This window comes from Melanostigma gelatinosum (assembly GCF_949748355.1).
Source record: "Melanostigma gelatinosum genome assembly, chromosome: 22".
Lineage (NCBI taxonomy): Eukaryota > Metazoa > Chordata > Actinopteri > Perciformes > Zoarcidae > Melanostigma > Melanostigma gelatinosum.
The window spans coordinates 16,788,462-16,807,621 of NC_136655.1; the positions used below are offsets into that span (position 1 = coordinate 16,788,462).

The 19,160-nt window shown below is 48.3% G+C and overlaps 1 protein-coding gene across 2 annotated transcripts; it reads left to right on the top strand.

Annotated features, from left to right (window-relative positions):
* Positions 1-360: 360 nt before the first annotated feature.
* Positions 361-18,493, top strand: tmpoa (thymopoietin a). Of its 2 annotated transcripts, XM_079294316.1 has the most exons (7): positions 361-901; positions 11,932-12,049; positions 12,309-12,452; positions 12,899-13,002; positions 15,384-15,461; positions 17,009-17,106; positions 17,555-18,493. In XM_079294316.1, the coding sequence occupies exons 1-7, from the start codon at positions 665-667 to the stop codon at positions 17,916-17,918; spliced, it is 1,143 nt and encodes a 380-aa protein (XP_079150442.1). In that variant the 5' UTR covers positions 361-664; the 3' UTR covers positions 17,919-18,493. The 2 variants fall into 2 exon arrangements, with proteins under 2 accessions (XP_079150442.1, XP_079150443.1); XM_079294317.1 differs by lacking the exon at positions 15,384-15,461.
* The last annotated feature ends 667 nt before the right edge of the window (positions 18,494-19,160 follow it).

Genomic DNA, 19,160 nt, shown 5'->3' on the forward strand with positions numbered 1-19,160 from the left:
AGGGATGAAATAAACAAACTCATTGCTGTTTATTTGTAAAAGTAATGCACTAAGACAACTGGGTTTGGTGTTTCCATTATTTTAGTGCCAAATGTGGATGAATAGGGTCACGTGGAATCTACATTTAAAGTGATGACGCCATAATAAACGTACTGGCGTGCTGTCGACTTTATTTTGGGGTTTTACTGTACATCCAAAAATCCCTCGCTACATATCGGAGTGCTTGAACAGTGTTAACTCGTGACGTGCGGTTCATTTTCAATAGTTGCATGTTTTTTCCACCAATAAGGAAGCTCTTTCTGACAGCGTCTGACCAATAGCAGCCGGTCTCTACAGGCACTCACTTCCGGGCCCGGTGGGCCCCGTGAGTACCAGCCGCTGCAGCGATCACCCAAAGCAGCCGCTCGGCAAGCACCGCTTTCATTTCTTCATATGAAACGAGGACACGTGAAGTACGACAACAAGTCATGCATTAGCTCAGTTTGTTCCTTTCTACTGCGACATACGCGTCTTACCTCCGTAGCTCATATTTGTTTACGAATTAACGCCAGTAAGAGGCGCTGCTTAGCCGCTCTTCTCTGACAACTGTCCGCTCCGGTAATCCCACTTTCCCTCGGTGTTAGCTAGCTACAATTTAACAGGCGACGGTGAGTCTCGCGCCGACATGTCGGAGTACCTGGACGACCCGTCTGTGCTCACCAAGGACAAGCTGAAGAGCGAGCTGCTGGCCAACAACGTAGAGCTGCCGAGCGGCAACCCGACCAAGGACGTGTACGTGCAGCTGTATCTGAAGAAGCTGACCGCTCACAACCAGAAGCCCGCCGCGACGCTGGACGCGTTCTCCAGCGACGAGGAGCTGCCGCCGCCCGTAGTCTACAGCAGGAGCCGCTCCTCCGGCAGAGTGAGTGTTTGAACCGCGTCTCAATGAACGCTACGTACCAGCTCCACCTTCCGACAACTCCACTCAAAAGTAGGCAATTAGTTGTCTTTGCACTAACGGTGACGTTACTTCAGTCATTTACAACATTCAGGTAACTTTAATAATCAAATGTATAAATAGGCCTTATGTCGCCTGCAGCTAACTATGTAAAGTATCAATGAACGTTACTCCTCTCCGGTAGTCTCAACGGAACGTTACTCCTCTCCGGTAGTCTCAACGGAACGTTACTCCTCTCCGGTAGTCTCAACGGAACGTTACTCCTCTCCGGTAGTCTCAACGGAACGTTACTCCTCTCCGGTAGTCTCAACGGAACGTTACTCCTCTCCGGTAGTCTCAACGGAACGTTACTCCTCTCCGGTAGTCTCAACGGAACGTTACTCCTCTCCGGTAGTCTCAACGGAACGTTACTCCTCTCCGGTAGTCTCAACGGAACGTTACTCCTCTCCGGTAGTCTCAACGGAACGTTACTCCTCTCCGGTAGTCTCAACGGAACGTTACTCCTCTCCGGTAGTCTCAACGGAACGTTACTCCTCTCCGGTAGTCTCAACGGAACGTTACTCCTCTCCGGTAGTCTCAACGGAACGTTACTCCTCTCCGGTAGACTCAACGGAACGTTACTCCTCTCCGGTAGTCTCAACGGAACGTTACTCCTCTCCGGTAGACTCAACGGAACGTTACTCCTCTCCGGTAGTCTCAACGGAACGTTACTCCTCTCCGGTAGTCTCAGCGGAACGTTACTCCTCTCCGGTAGTCTCAGCGGAACGTTACTCCTCTCCGGTAGTCTCAGCGGAACGTTACTCCTCTCCGGTAGTCTCAGCGGAACGTTACTCCTCTCCGGTAGTCTCAGCGGAACGTTACTCCTCTCCGGTAGTCTCAGCGGAACGTTACTCCTCTCCGGTAGTCTCAGCGGAACGTTACTCCTCTCCGGTAGACTCAACGGAACGTTACTCCTCTCCGGTAGTCTCAACGGAACGTTACTCCTCTCCGGTAGTCTCAACGGAACGTTACTCCTCTCCGGTAGTCTCAACGGAACGTTACTCCTCTCCGGTAGTCTCAACGGAACGTTACTCCTCTCCGGTAGACTCAACGGAACGTTACTCTTCTCCGGTAGTCTCAACGGAACGTTACTCCTCTCCGGTAGTCTCAACGGAACGTTACTCCTCTCCGGTAGACTCAACGGAACGTTACTCTTCTCCGGTAGTCTCAACGGAACGTTACTCCTCTCCGGTAGTCTCAACGGAACGTTACTCCTCTCCGGTAGTCTCAGCGGAACGTTACTCCTCTCCGGTAGTCTCAGCGGAACGTTACTCCTCTCCGGTAGTCTCAGCGGAACGTTACTCCTCTCCGGTAGACTCAACGGAACGTTACTCCTCTCCGGTAGTCTCAGCGGAGCGTTACTCCTCTCCGGTAGTCTCAGCGGAACGTTACTCCTCTCCGGTAGTCTCAGCGGAACGTTACTCCTCTCCGGTAGACTCAACGGAACGTTACTCCTCTCCGGTAGTCTCAGCGGAACGTTACTCCTCTCCGGTAGTCTCAGCGGAACGTTACTCCTCTCCGGTAGTCTCAGCGGAACGTTACTCCTCTCCGGTAGTCTCAGCGGAACGTTACTCCTCTCCGGTAGTCTCAGCGGAACGTTACTCCTCTCCGGTAGTCTCAGCGGAACGTTACTCCTCTCCGGTAGTCTCAGCGGAACGTTACTCCTCTCCGGTAGTCTCAGCGGAACGTTACTCCTCTCCGGTAGTCTCAGCGGAACGTTACTCCTCTCCGGTAGTCTCAGCGGAACGTTACTCCTCTCCGGTAGTCTCAGCGGAACGTTACTCCTCTCCGGTAGTCTCAGCGGAACGTTACTCCTCTCCGGTAGTCTCAGCGGAACGTTACTCCTCTCCGGTAGTCTCAGCGGAACGTTACTCCTCTCCGGTAGTCTCAGCGGAACGTTACTCCTCTCCGGTAGTCTCAACGGAACGTTACTCCTCTCCGGTATTCTCAGCGGAACGTGACTCCTCTCCGGTAGTCTCAGCGGAACGTGACTCCTCTCCGGTATTCTCAGCGGAACGTGACTCCTCTCCGGTAGTCTCAGCGGAACGTGACTCCTCTCCGGTATTCTCAGCGGAACGTGACTCCTCTCCGGTAGTCTCAGCGGAACGTTACTCCTCTCCGGTAGTCTCAGCGGAACGTTACTCCTCTCCGGTAGTCTCAGCGGAACGTTACTCCTCTCCGGTAGTCTCAGCGGAACGTGACTCCTCTCCGGTAGTCTCAGCGGAACGTGACTCCTCTCCGGTATTCTCAGCGGAACGTGACTCCTCTCCGGTAGTCTCAGCGGAACGTTACTCCTCTCCGGTAGTCTCAGCGGAACGTTACTCCTCTCCGGTAGTCTCAGCGGAACGTTACTCCTCTCCGGTAGTCTCAGCGGAACGTTACTCCTCTCCGGTAGTCTCAGCGGAACGTTACTCCTCTCCGGTAGTCTCAGCGGAACGTTACTCCTCTCCGGTAGTCTCAGCGGAACGTTACTCCTCTCCGGTAGTCTCAGCGCTGCGGAGGGACAACTGCCCGTAGAAAGTTAGCGGATGCTTCAAACTCCATATCTTTGAGCAGCACGCAGTAAACATCAACCAATCAGCTGTTCTCGGTGTGAAATATACATGTGCTTCGACCACAGACTCCTTTCATCCACAGGATGTATTGCCACGAGTCCCCAACACGTCCAGGTACTGCTTTAAATCACTGCAGGACGGGAGCATGGCTCCCCTTTGTCCTCTCATACATCACCTAGAAATAGAACTGTCTGCTTCTGCTCCAACATGTTGAGGAGCACCTTCAGGGTGTTTGTGAGGAACAACAAAACTACAACCTGAGATGTGTCTACTGAGTGAAACGGGTCATCAGTTGTCTTATCTAAAGGGGGGGGCGGGGTTCTCTCCCACAGCCCCTTCATCATTTACTCTTTGACTTGATCATTTAATTCAATTCAATTTATTTTACAATCTGTACACATACAACATCCTCTGTCCCAGGACCGTCACATCGGAACAGGAAGAACTCCCCAAAGAACGTTAACGGGGAGAAAAGAGGAAGAGACCTGAGGGAGCACCAGAGGAGGATCCTCTCTCAGGAACACAGTTACAACACATCAGTGCACATGATATCAATGATTCATATAGTGTACCAGTACGCTGAATAATTACCACTACTAATAGCAGCAGCAGTGAATAAAAATGATGATAAAAGTGGTACTGTATGGGTAATATTAGCAGTGGGTGTGAGCAGGACCACGGGCCAGATATGAAACCTGTGATCACATGAATTCACTTCTATATAGGACTGGGTATGGTTTTCAATGGTTTGCTACTAGGGAGGAGTTTGTGTGCTAGTGATATCAAAACAGAGTTCTCAAGTATTTCATGACTAATTGATGGTTTGTGTTTGGAGCAAACAGACATAGTTGCAGCTTGACCTGTTGCATGAAATGAGATCTCGTTAAGATGCTGTAAAGCACAGATGAAGACGCTCGTGGTTGTGTTAGAAAGAACTTGATTGTTGAGGTTGCGTTGCTCTTAACTGCAACCCTTTGAGTAGAGTCTGTTTCTCTGCTTTCTGTTTTAATAATGCTGCTGCCGCCTTCACAACGAGCACCTTCTGCAGAAGTAGGACCGTTGAAGCTGCTCACAGGTTGATTGTACATCGTACATCATGTTGAGCTGTCTATCAGTTCAAACCTGTGCACAGAGGGTTAAAACACTTCTGCTGCAGAGGGGACATCAGGAGGGTAACGCAGCAGGTTGAGTTATCTCAGTGTGTTGTGTGACATGACAGTGGGTCTGAAATGTGTCTCTAGCACAAACTCCTCCCTAGTAGCAAACTACTGAGAACCATACCCAGTCCTATATAGAAGTGAATTCATATGATCACCTGTTGTTGAATATTTAGCTCTATAACCGTTTTAAACACTATGATACGTGGTCATAAGGTCACCGAGCCTCACTTGCTCACTTCATGTTTCTGATTTTGTCAGAAATGGAGGAAAGAAAGTCCTCTCAACTGCTGTGATCGTAAGAAGCTTCTTTGATATTTGTTCTTGCTAGTTTACTTCTTCATAGTTTACATGGCTTGAATAATTATTAAAACACTTAATTATTTCAGAACGGAAGTAGAAAAACAGAAGATTATTATTATCTCCGGCAGGAGGAGCGTGCTGTCGGTAGTGAGTGAGTGTGAGTGCGCCTCTGTGTCTGTCCACAGCTCACATTCTGCTGCAGCAAACTGCATCACATTTTGGCAGCTTGCTGGAGGACGTCTCATGGTTGCAGAGACTCACACTGTCTCAGAACACCTTTTATTACCTGTTGTATACTGCCACTCTCACTGCACCCTTATTGTTTGGGGTGTGTTTGTGGAGGAACTCTAGCTGTCTGGTCCGTCCTAAAAGCTTTTCTCACCATAATGCTCTTCCATCTGTTCATCTGCTCATGCTCAGTACAGGGTTTCCCCTGAAATGGTTCATCAGGGGCTGTAAGTTACCAGGTCCTCCTGATCACACCGATGTTCAGGGAGGTTAAAGCTGGCGTATTGATGTTGAGCTTCCTGTGTGGAAGGTTTCTGCTAATGCCCACGCTGACATGAAAACAGGTGATCCAGCTCTGTCTGAGGTTGTGGGGGTGAGATTCCTCTCAGTGCATTGTGGTTTCCACAGAGGGAGGAGTGTCTCTGGACTGATCTGTTGCTGGGCTTGGCCTCTTCTTTGAGGAAATCATTTTTTTTTTTTAGGAATAGGAATTTGTGCTGCGTGTGTGTGGAAAGTCGCAGCACATGTGTGATTAGTTTGTCGGTGCGGTAGTGTTGGTGTTTATCTCGTGAAACCCGGTGCTCTGTGTCTGAGTGGTTACAGGCTGCAGGTGGAGGTCAAAAATGCATTCCTGACATTTTTAACTGACATGAGAGAAGCTCCAGAAACGTAGTGTTTCTCCCCTTGTGAATCTGTGTGTTGGTGAGGTTCAGGAGGATTAGCTGCAACGTTTGAAGAATGTGTGTCAGCAATAAGGCCACCATCTCAGCAGAGTAAACTGTGGTTATCCACACACTGCATTGTTACTCAGCCAAGCAGTCAGCTGGCCACAGGTCCTGGCACAGCTCACCCTCTCACTACTCCGTGCAGGCTGTAGTGAGGAGCGGTGAAGGAACGGGTGAGCTTAGGCTTTCGGTATGCCTCTGAAGCAGGGCGTGGTCTGTGGAGGAGGAGTCACAGATCTCCCGCTCTCCTCCTCATGCTGCCGTTACTATGAAACAGCCTGGCTGACGTCCAGACCTAACCCCGCCGAGGGCCCACAGCGAGATAACCTCCTCCGTGTGCCTCTCACATTACGGCATGCTGTGAACCTCGCAGCAACGCTGAGCTTATCATCTTTGCATTCCTCACATTTTCTGTGGATTTGTTGCCAGCTGAATGGGATGCAGAGAGTGGCTTTAGGCCCAGATGTTCACTTAGAGCTGGTGGTCACTTTGAGTCTAGCTGCAGCCGCTGTGATTGGCTGAGCTCAGAGAGTCTCTAACAGACGTACACTGCCTCCAGTCAGTTACTAACGATGATGAACTTTATGAACTACTAACTGTTAGTAGTTCATATGAAACTGTAGCGTTAGACATTCCTGCAGCTCTCTACGTTATTTCAGTCGCCAAAGTAGTTAGCTAGTAGCTCCTAGTAGCTAGCATTCACGGGAGAAAAAGAACACACCGCCATTGTTTCTTTGGTCTGGGTACACAAGTCGGACCGTTTATTTGCGCATGCGCACAACAGCATTCCAGTGCACACAGGCACACATCCTCCCATGTGACATCACACTGCACAGGCCACTCAACATGGCTTTGCTACACATATAAGGAATATGCTCAACAGAAACACTTGATCATTTGATGATAAGATAAAATGGAATCAATAATAAAACACAAGATATTGTATAATTCATCAAAAATGTGGAGGAATTTATGAAAATCTGGGGTTTCCCTCCAAACAACACCTAAGCTGAATGAATGTGTTTGATCCATTTACCAGCACTGCGCTCCTGTGTCTGTTTCACTGGAGAGGCTCAGCGCCTACACACACACACACACACACACACACAGCCATGTGGAAGAGGCCCTCTGAGATGGCCTGCATAGTTCACACTACACCACGTGTTCACTACGGAGCGTGAGCTTGCTGTCATGGAGAGTGTTGAAGTCGTGGTTTTCACCGGGAGGAATCCTCCAGAGTATGTCTGGTCTCTAAACTCCGCTCGGTCACCAGAATGCCCGTGAGCAGGGACACAGCGTCGTCGTGCCTGTTGATGTTGTCATTGGCACACGTGTTCACGTAACGGCCTGTTCCCCTTTGTATCCTATCGGTGTCTGTGTTCTGTCTTGTGTTTATGAATGCAACATACAACAGCCTAGCTGCAGCATTAGATGCAATGCACCGCTCACACAGGTAGGCGACTCCTGCCCAGGGTTACCCTCACACCCTGTCTTGTGCTCTCATTGGCTGTAGCTCCCCGACAGATTTAGATGTTTAGTCAGGGCCATAAGTATTCGAACTGTGACAAGATCTTTCTAATTTTGCGTCTTTCAGCGACTCCAATGGATTTAAAAAGAAGCATTCACGATGTGGTTGAAATGTAGACTTCCAGCTTTAATCCAATGGATATAACAACAATATCACATGACGCGTGTAGGAGTTACAGCCACTTCTCCACAGACCTCTAGTTGGCTCAAAGGTAACGAGACGGTAGTCTGACACTTTCATGGCGTGGTCTCGTCATTCCATGACAAATTAAGCAGAAACAAATGTCTGCAGTTATGTCAATGTTGAACTAGAAAAATTTCGCACGAAATTGACAGTGTGGCTTCTACTGCCCAAAGACGCCGCAATATTTATACACACCAACATTACCGTTGCATCATTGAGGCTCAATTGATTTGCTCTCTTCTGCATTTTAGATTCTCCTGTCATTTCTGTGTTTGTGTTGGAAAGACTTGAACTTAACATTTGTAAACATGAACCTCATTCTGAGCTTCATGTTAAGATACAGTTATCCCATGGGGCTTTTATTTTGAAAGGGTGGCGCTGGGTGGGTGAGAGGGGGGGAGAGGAGACGGACTCATAGTGTGTGTGTGTGTGTGTGTGTGTGTGTGTGTGTGTGTGTGTGTGTGTGTGTGTGTGTGTGTGTGTGTGTGTGTGTGTGTGTGTGTGTGTGTGTGTGTGTGTGTGTGTGTGTGTGTGTGTGTGTGTGTGTGTGTGTGTGTGTGTGTGTGTGTGTCAATGGTTGCCATGGTGATTAGAGCACCTGTGTGTTGGAGGCTAATTAAGAGGAGTTGGACTTGGACTATACAAAACTACCTGTCAAAACTCTGCCCCCTAGACCAAAACCATGAGTCCAATCAACAACACATTGGTACCGTGAGAGAGATAAGACTGACATTTAACATGGAGTCTAATGGAGCAGTTGGTTGGAGTTCATGTTGCTCTGAGGCTCTTTGAGCCAAATGTGTAAATCCGTTGGATTCCACAGACACTTTACTGTGACCAGCAAGAACATTCCAATCCTTTTGACCAAAACTGGTGTATAAAGAGTGAAGATTGTGGGACTCGAAGCAATTTCTTTGTAAAAATCACAGAATACTTTTAATAATAATAATAAATCTATTCTATAGCGCTTTTCATGATACCCAAAGACGCTTTACAGGGCAAAGACAAACGGAACAAACAAACGGAACACTTTGGTAAAAAATAAATAAATAAAATCTGCTCCTGCTCTGTTCCACTCTGACCGTGATGTCATCACTCTAGCTCTTAAGGAGCCGTGCAATACACACCTATTATAAAATCTGAAACGGGCCCAAAGGTTTCCTGAAACTTGATCTGTGACTTCATGAAAACTGTGCTAGCGATCAATATGTCCCTTTGGCTCAATAAAGTGCAGCGTTTTCAGAGTCCCAGAGCTGCCCGGGGGCCTGGGTGGTATGTGTCCTTCATTACAGTGGAGCACTGGTCCAGTGTGTTCTTGTCCCTGGTGCTACACTTCATATGCGGTCTGTATTTAGGCAGTCTTCATATGCGGTCTGTATTTAGGCAGTTCTTTGCTGAGGTTTGCTCTGTTGAAGTCCCCAAGAACAATGAGCAGGGAGTCTGGGTGCTCGTGCTCCATGTTGGTGATCTGCTCAGCAGGTGTTGGAGCGCCTCACTCTCACAGGCCTGAGGTGGGATGTAGACACGACCAGGATAAATGAGAACTCCCGCGGTGAATACAAAGGTTTGCAGACTATTAAAAGTGTTTCCAAGTGAGGGCTGCATGATTCCGTTAACACATCATTTAGTAACCTCAGCTGGAATCGGCAGCAACCAGCCGTACGGTGATGGTCCATGTAGACCTGGCTCATGAAATGTCAGGCGAGGCCGCATTCTGAAGGAAATAAAGAGAAAACATGACATTCTTCAGTCGGCCCACAATGCTGCTGGCTGTGTTTGGCGGTCTGCCATCTTCAGCTTGTGGCTTAAAATCGTTCAGCTCCCTATTAAAGAAGGAGGCTGACGTCTGTGTGTCACATGGCTTTCACCACAGCCCGAGTCTGTTCACTCCAATGGAGGAAGTCAATGTGAACACTGAGTAGGATCCATCGTTATCTTCACTAAAGTAAATCTGGGACCAATTTTTCGCAATCCACATCTAAACATTCTGACGTTTGAGACCTTTCTCTGTCTCAACAACACTCTCTAGCTGTGGTGGGCCGTCAGGGCCTGCAAGGCATTCTCTGCTGGCCTAAAGAGAATCACAAAGTGATAGCTATTTTATCATTTAATAACTTTTCTTAAATATACTACATGTATTATAATTTATAAAATAATTTTCCCATTATCTTATTTTCTCATTGCACAGCTACTGTGTGTAGCTCTGCTCAGTTGCTCTGCTTCCAGTGCAGCTTGTTTTAAGTAGAGCTTTTATCCAATCAGGTCTCACCTCTGTGTCTCTAGGTAGAACAGAGGCCGAGGCCTGCAGACTCACAAGTGCATCCATGTGCACTTTAAGTGAATGGGGATGATATTGTTGATTGTCGTAGTGTTCAACCAATCAGATCTTTAGTTTGACATGTTGGGCGTATTCTTTGACGTGTCAGAGCTGCTAGCTGGCCTACAAGTACGTCAGCATTACATGCAGCTCAGTTTTCAGGTGCAGCTCTGCAGTAAGGTGCAGAGTGTGCTGTGATTGGTCAGTGAGCGAGCACGTGACTATCGTGAAACGAAACTTAAAGTAGCCATCAGAGCTTAGTCGGAGTAGTAAGAGTTCAAATTGAAAGATATGGAGGAAATTATAAAATAGTTTGCATCTTGCTTGGTGTAGATTATAATTTTTGTTGTTTTTTTAACACTCAATGGCTGAAGGAGGAGAAACGGATTGTGAGTTGGGATTTAACTGGATTAAAGAAAGGAGGATGGAGTTTGTCTTTAAGTCAACTGGTTTGTTTCTTCCTGTAGCTGCTTCAACGTAAAAGCCTTTTAACAGAGAGACTTGACTCTGGCTTTTGCTGTTTCAATATTCTTCACCAAAAAACCACATTGTTTTGAACTTTTCAAATCTCAATTTTTCTGCAGTAGGTCCATGGCACCGGGTCCTGACTGCCGCCCTGCACAGAGCCGAGCTGGACCTTCTGTTATTCCTGGTGCTCGCGCTATACTGAACTCCTCATTTTAACTTCCCCCGTTTCAGTCATTTCACTACTAAACCTCAATAAGGTGGCAGCTGGCTGAGAGAGAAAGGAGCTGAACGTTTCCTACTATATCACGATATCTGTTTAAAGATGGCAAGTACCACTCTCCCATCTGCTCCGTGGTTCCAGCTGCAGTCTGGTTTGAGCACCCAGCTGATGGGTTGGTGGTTTGTTCACACAGCTAACACTGAGATGTGTTTAGTGAAGCTGATCTACATCTCACCTGTTTCACTTACGCGCTGAGGTGTGATGAAGAAATCCATCAATGAATCAAAACATGGCCCACAAACACTGATGTCCTCACATGGAGCCGACGTGAGAGCTGCTCTGGTTGATGGACGTCTGCTGTCCGTCAGCCAGCTGCTGCTGACGGCCGGCCATATTGAACATCTGTTTCTGATGAGATTTGAGTTGTAGGTGGACAGTATAGTAAGGACCGCGGTGACTGCACCGTGCTGACGGACTGGTTTTCAGCTGATCGTCCCGTTCATATTTTTTGCCGCCACATGATGGTTGTACGTCGGCACGCGGCGACACAGACGGTAAAGCTGAGCTTATAGTCGGCGTAGTTGAACCAGAAGAGGATGTAATCACAGCCAGTGATCTTTGATGCTCATTTTCATCAGTAAGCTGAAGTATAACTGCAAATATCTGCTTATATTTGAGTAATTAAGATGCTATGCAGTTTGGGCAAATGAGTGTTGAGCCCTCCTGTGCACACTGTTCCCTCAGACACAGGCTTGATTTCCTGCCTGCATGTTGTTTACCATCATGACACGCCTGCAGCCTTCCTCTTCTCTCTGGCTTCACTTCATTCTGGGAAATGAAAGGAAACTCCTTGAGTTGAAGCTTCTTTTCCACATCATGTGTGTGTGATGAATCATGAATCCACATGGCACACATGCCTCTACTTATGTTCAGAGATCATGAAGCAAACCGCTCTCCTCTGAGCAGGCTAAAGCCACGTATGGGTGTGACCTGTCCCTTCAATGCTGGAACAAATAGAGCCATCCCCTCATTCCAACATCCCCAAAACGATCAAAGGAGATGGACTTGTTCAGGACAAGGGTGAAGGTGTGGCTTTCAAAGGTCGTCAGATAAGCATTGTGTTGTCTTGGCCGGCAGAACACTGCTGCTCACTCTTGATGCATTATTTCCTGATTACGGTACATTAACTTGGGTCAAAAACAAACCCATGACTGTTCTTTTAAGGATACAGTGCACCGTTACTGACCGGGCTGCATGTCCTCTTCCCACAGAAAGCCACCAGGAAAACGGACAAGGTCCGTCCCGACGAGCTGGACGTCACCATGCTGACCGACGAGGGCCTGAGGGACGAGCTGCTGAAGCACGGAGTAGACGTGGGGCCCATTGTGGGTGAGTGCGCGCACACACACACACACACAGGGATGTGGTGTGTCTTTGCTACACACTGATGAAACTCACAGGTGACTGAGACGTGTTTGCTGATGGTATGGTTTAGGGTTAGTTTCTTGGCGGTGTAAATGCAGACAGGAAGCAGTCCCTTGATGTAGTTCTGAGGGGAGCCGTGTGGGCTCTTCCTCTCAGAAGTGATGCATCTGTCAGGACATCTGGTGCAGGTTTGATGAATGTCTCCCTCTGTTCGTCCCCTCAGCATCCACCCGAAAGCTGTATGAGAAGAAGCTGCAGCGGATGCTGGACGACGGTCCTGCACAGCCGCCAAAGCTGCTTCTCACAGAGACGCAAGTCAACCACAACGGCAACTCTGAGTCGGACCAGTACAGTGACAAGGAGGATGGTAAGAACCTCCTGATGAGATGCTGGACTCATGGTGGCTTTCAGCTTCACTGAGCAGGAATGTTAGAGAAGCTTTCTAGAGGTGCTTTATTACACACAGGTGCATCTCAATGAACTAGAATATCATCGAAAGGTTTATTTATTTCAGTAATTCAATTCAAAAAGTGAAACTCGTATATTATATAGATTCATTACACAGGGTGATGTATTTCAAGCTTTTATTTCTGTTAGTTTTGATGGTTATGGCTTACAGCTCTTTGGGACGGCCGTCAATGCGGCGCAGAACCACTTTGTTGTTTATTTATTGATTATAATACTATATTGATCCCGGTCAGGGGAAACCTATCTCTGCATTTGACCATCCCTGCATCAGGGAGCAGTGGGCTGCCCATGACAGGCGCCCACTGCTCCCTGAAAAACAAGTAACACTCTACTGTGTTTTTTCAGAAGTGACACCAGAACCAGAACCTGTAGCAGAACCTGAACCAGAGAGACCGGTGAGGAGCAGAGGGAAGACTCCCGTCACCACCCGCAGCAGCCAGCACCACACGGTAAGAGGATGACCCATCAGCCTCTGGAGACCTGTTGGAGCGATGCTGGGCTCCTCATAGCGGTCCTGATCCTGTTCAGTGCTGATGTGGTTCAGCTCGCCATGCTCTCCTCTAGATCACTATGATGGCCGTCTGGATGTTGACCTGAACAGACCAGCTGTATGTTTCCTGCTCAGCACTCTCTTTGTTTTTCCCCAAGTATTCAAGGATGATTTATTGTCATAATGCAACACAGGGATGATCAAAGAAATGCAGATCATCATCATTGATGCGCTGACGTTGAAAATGCATGAGATCAATATTTTGAATTGACGCATGTCATTATTATTCTTTGATTATTGTTTCTGCTGCAGACACACAACTGGTGTGTTGTTAGGCCTTGTTGAGCAACACGAGTCGGTCCATCGGCACAATATCCCTTTTGATTTATGCTCATTAAACAGACAGGCCTTCAGTTATAAGGACGTTACATGCACAACAATGTATCGCTAAGATTAGTCGATCAAATATTGGAGAGATTAATCAATGGAAAATAATAATGAAGTCATGAGTCTTTTGTAATAAGCTGACTGGACTGTGCAGTTTAACAGTAACCACATGAGTCTCCGCTGTGAAGGTGATGTAATCCTCTGAATATGTAATATGATATGACTGGAGAGCTTCACTCACAGCACATGGTGTGGATTAGTCTCCTCTTAGTCCAGTTGTTGAGCCCCCCCCCCCTTATGTAACCCTGTGGGGAGTGACCGCTCCTCCTGCTGGCCTCACTGTGAACATGCACCTGTTGAGCTGAGGCTGTAAGATAGATGACATCACATTAGTGAGCCGGTAATGGAGGTGAACATGTGGAGCTGTAACAGAGAGCAGAGCTCCCAGACGAACACATCTGGCTTTGAAAACAGCAGCTCGCCATGTTTTACCTCCAGCTGGGACGATGTAACCAATAAGTGTTCAGTCACGGTGGTGTTTGAAGAGGGCGATTGTGCAGAATGACTTTTGGTACTTGAAGTCTATTCTGATGCAGTTGCGTTGTACTTTAACTTGTGTAATGCTGCGTTCACACCGGTCGCGTTGATTTTTTGACGCACTGCAAAAAAGCGTCCAACGCACTGCACAATCGCGTCCAACGCGCCGCCGGTCGTGTTCACACCAAACGCCGCAAAATCTCGTAGCGCCGGAGAGGGGGCGTGGTTTATCGTCCTGGAAGCCGTTCACATGGCCGCCATTTATTTCCGCTGTCAACCGTGAAAGGAATAAGGACAATTGCTGCTTTGTACGTGTTGTGGAAGTCCCTCAAACATCGGAATGCCAAACGCCGTCATGTCTGGTTCATAATATTGTTCAGAGGAGCTCCGTGGATTGTATCGAGCTGTATTCACTGTGTCTAGCAAGCCACCGGTCGCTGTTTACTACAGCTGTAGGAACACAAAATAAACTGATTTGGCTGTGATTCAACGGCAATAAACCGACAAAAAGGGACTCCGAAATAACTACGTAATGATGCCGATTTGTACTTGTCTTCTCCGACAAAAAGGGACTCCGAAATAACGACGTAATGATGCCGATTTGTAGGTTACTGGTCTTCTCAATGGAGCTCTGATGGATCGGTGCTAGGCTATGCTAACATCGTAGCAGCTCCACCAGCACTCAATAACGTCACGTAGACGTAAATACGGCAGCGTCTATTCATTGTTTGTACCGTATGGTTTACACACACACATGTATACACATAGTTTGGTCCGGTCTCTGTTGATATGAGGTATCGTAGAGCTCTGGGTGAACACAGACGGCTACAGGATTTATTTCCTGATTCAACAACGGCAGGAAGTCAATGACGACAGGGGGAGCAACTCAACGCTGATAGGCTATCGCGCCACAGCGTCACGCGATTATGTCGCTGAAGTTGAAAAATTTCAACTCGCGCGTTGGCGATTTTGCGGCGTCCAACGCGTCCACCGCACTGCAATAACGCGTACAACGCGTCCAACGCACTGCAATAACGCGTCAAACGCGCCGCGCCATCGCAAAATCGCGGCGCGCCAGTCTCATCGCGTCTGTGCATAGACTTTGTATGTAAAAAAAAAATCAACGCGACCGGTGTGAACACGGCATGACTATGTACATGATGCTTTAGTACATATTGAGATCATAAATCCATTGGCTGTATAAATATAAAGCATAAAGTCACACCAGACGCAGCCAGCACTGAAAACACACTCTGGGCCCATCATCATGCTGGTGCTCACAGGACTACGTCACAGAGCCGGTTCCATGTTCTCACCAGCGTACTGAGGTGGAACCAGCTCTGCACCATGGTTGAATCTCAAATCCAGTTGTTAGAATCCTAAAAGAAGTTGTGTGCTTGTGATTGGAACCTGCAGCTCAGAGTGGAAGACGTGGGGTTGAGTCTCCCCAAAGCCGACCAGGACTCATGTGAGCAGCCGGCCGCTCTGCTGGAGGTGAGCCTTTTCTACTCACCGTCTCTTCACCAAATACATTCCACACACAATCACATTCGCCATGTTGACGTCGTCCTGAGTCACGGCTCATCAGATGAGCTCACTGCTGATGAATTGTGGGAAACGGTGTCTTGTCAGGTGGGGAACGAGGCTCACGCACACTCTGCCCGGATTCAAGGCTTTGTTCTCTTAGTGCTGCAGCCAGTCGAACGCCAGCACATTCACAGTTCTACAACATCAGAAGCAAAGATGCAGCGCTCAGCAAGAGTCCTGGTGAACGGAGTCCACAGGGAAGCTCAGAGTGATGAGATCCGGGCAGAGTGTAGCTCTCAGCGTAGAGGCTGCATTGATGGAAGAGGTGGCGTCTGTCCAGCCGATGCACAGACGTGGACTTGTGAAGAGTGGCTGCTGTAGACCTGCTGGAGGATTCATTGTCTTTGGTCTTGTGTATTTGTGTTGGTGTCCCAGGAACCTGAGACAAGGACTGAACCTTTAAGACCAGCTCGGGTGCGGAGGAGTGAATTTGTATCACAATGGAATTCATCACTAAAACTATTTCAACAGTGTAGTTGGTATAATAACAAGCTCTTCCTTTTCCCTGAACATGTTTCTAATCATCTAGTCTTGTGTTCTTCAGGCGGGCTCTCTGACTTGTACTAAACCGAGTCCACGACTGGCTGTCGAGCCCTCCAGGTCTTCGTCCCCTCTGGCTCAGATCCCCAAAGTGGGTCCGGTCCCCTTCAGCCCTTTTGTGTAACATCTCCCCCATTAAGAGACAGGAGCACTACTGGTCTCTGTCGGACCAGTTTGGATCTAAGGCCGCCGGTGTCTCTGTAGCAGCTGCTCCTTCCTGTCTCCTCTCGCTCACGCTTGTATGTGGTTGGTGCGCTGTGTGTGGGGAGACGGTGTGTTCACGGTGTGGGGTTCTTAAATCTCAGCTGGTCACATGTGTGACCCCTGACCTGTTGGCTGGTTAAGCAGCACACGGTCACACACATGGTTTGTGTCCCTCCAGAAAGTCCCCAGCTTCCTGTCCACATGCAGCCCTGTGAGGACGCCCGGCTGCTCGTCCCCTCAGTGAGGACGCCCGGCTGCTCGTCCCCTCAGTGAGGACGCCCGGCTGCTCGTCCCCTCAGTGAGGACGCCCGGCTGCTCGTCCTCTCTGAGGACGTGTCAGTGAGACAGGTAGATTGCTCTGCTGCATGGTTCTCCACTCGCTCTAGTTTGGTTTCCCACTAGCAGCAACATGTGGATCGTACCTGCTGGTTCTCCTTTTGGTTGTCAGCGAGCTGAGCCCAGGCTAGAAGGTGGACCTGAGACCCTGCAGACCACTGATTGGTCAGTATGGCGATCAGTTGAGTCCCGCTTACACCGGTAGCTGGAGCGAGGGGGTCGGGCATGTAGAGGACAGGACTCTCACGTTCACAGCTGGTTCAGCAGTCAGCATGCTGGGAGGTGTGGCATGTCATGCAGGGCGCCCTCTGCTGGTCACCGCGTGCTTCTACAGGCCAGTGAGTAATGGTGCTCTCATGCTGCTTCTCTGTCAGGTGGAGAAGATAGCAGCCAGCCACCAAACCCCGAAAGTGGAGAAGGACGTTCTGACGGATCTGTTCCACAGTGACATCAACAGTCCAACAGGAATCACGTAAGGAACCGGTGGTTCTCAGCACTTCTGTTTTTATCTTTGATGTCTTTCTGAGGTCTAGACACCAGCAGTCAAATAGTCACTTTATGATAACTGTGTTTGTACGGCATTTAAACATTCCAATTGACAACTTCACAAAGAAATGACGAGATGTATTTATTTATTTATTTATTTTAAATGACAGTATTGCACTGCCATACAGGAAGGCACAGAGTTTAATAACATGGTCAATCAAAGTGACCTCCGTGTCACTTCATGCTTTCATTTGGAAACATTGAGTTGCTTCTGGAAGCTGCTCATTATGTATTATGTCTGCTGCTGAGATTGAACGTGCATGTTTTTGCCGTCATGACGTCGTGATGACGGACCTGGACTGAAACGGTGACTGCTCTCTTCTGTATTGGTCAGATAGTTTGCCGTGTTGAGTGTAAGTCCTTGTCTCTCGTAGCGCCACCTGCCGGCGACCCATTAGAGGAGCTGCCCGGCGCCCAGTGACCTCCAGTGACCTGTGGAATGATGAAAACCACCTCTTCTCTCCAAAGACCACCAAGACATCCTCCTCCTCCTCCTACACAGAGAGCTGCACTGTCAACAGAGTCAGCAGCCTGCCCTCTTCCTCCAGGCTTCTGTGTGCAGCGCCCCCTGCAGGGCAGACCAAGGCAGCGTACCACAGCGTGTCTCTGTGGATAAAGCTCTTGCTGCTGGCCATCCTGGCTGCTTTCCTGTTCTTGGTGTACCAGGCCATGGAGACCAACACCATCAACCCTTTCACAGCCCCAGACACAGAGGTGGCCAGCGGCAGCGCAGCGTAGAGAGCTCAGCGAGCGTCTGAGGCCACAGGAGCTGTTTCTGTCTCTTCAAGTGTCACTCTGCATTGTAGCCATTTTATCCCCCGGCGCTGTGAAATGACCCGACATCTTCGCCCTGTTCCCCCTCAACACTTTCTCTCTTTTCCTTTTATATCGATTCTCAGCGCATCCCTGAAGAGGAGCGACGTAGCACTTCAGTGACTCTTGAAGGATGTCATGACGTGTTGTAACAGAACATGTTGCTGTTTGACAGTCGGTGAGGTGACAACAGAGCCAGTCATAGAAACATGTGGACTCACTTTTTATTACTGTGTGTGTGTGTGTGTGTACTGAATGTGTGTGGTTGAGGTCGAGCTCCACCCTTTGCCTTAGTGTCTCTGTCATTAACAGCCTTGAGGATGGAGGTTGAACCTCACATGACCGTCTCCTGAGACAGGGAGGCTTGTTGTTATAATCCTAAACCCTACATCAATATTTTCTGTCTTTCTCTTCTAATAAGTGAACATCCCTGTGTATTCTACTTATGTATTCATTGTCACAAATATTGAATATCCACTAAATAAACTATAATGTTGTTACTGTGTCTTTAAGAGCATTTGATTCATGAACAGAACTGCAACACATTTTCTGATGAGTTTCTTCAGTTAGACCTCTGAGTCTGAAACCTGTCTGTCACACCTTTTGATCTTCATGGGAATTTAGACCTAAATACAAAGCATGGCAGGACTTTGATGTAACTTGTGGGGAGTGATGTTTCATTGGTGGTCTGATTAGCAGTCGAGTCATCAGGTTAGGGGACCATGTCAGACTTCATGGCGATGACACAAACCCACAGCGCTGGTCCTGAGCTGCGTAGCGCATCTAAACTGACTACTCGCACTTCCAAAGAGTCCGACTCAATCCAAAGTGGTGCAGCAGTGTTGCTTGTCTTAACTTGACTGAACCACAGCGGCACTCATAGGCTACTGGGCCGACCACAGAGTTTAGATTTATGAATGTGCTTTTCCCTGCAAACCGCTGTTCACCTCTTTCTTTCCCTGTCAAAAGAAGTCACAGGAGACACAGACCCTGGGTCTACAGTCAAAAAGCTAATTTATCAATATTTGAGGTGCCGTAAAAATCGTATGTATGTAAATAGCTCCAGACGATGAGTAATGCATACGAGTTCAGGAGATCTCTGACTACAGCCTTAATTAAAATGTAAAACATTTTTACTCTACCAATTAAGAGATCTTATAGGAGCTA

Bases quoted from the DNA above. Each gene is read 5' to 3' on its own strand.
- tmpoa (XM_079294316.1), top strand. From the start codon at position 665: ATGTCGGAGTACCTGGACGACCCGTCTGTGCTCACCAAGGACAAGCTG. The intron at 12,453-12,898 runs GTAAGAACCTCC...GTGTTTTTTCAG, and splicing joins GTACAGTGACAAGGAGGATG to AAGTGACACCAGAACCAGAA. The intron at 13,003-15,383 runs GTAAGAGGATGA...TGGAACCTGCAG, and splicing joins GCAGCAGCCAGCACCACACG to CTCAGAGTGGAAGACGTGGG.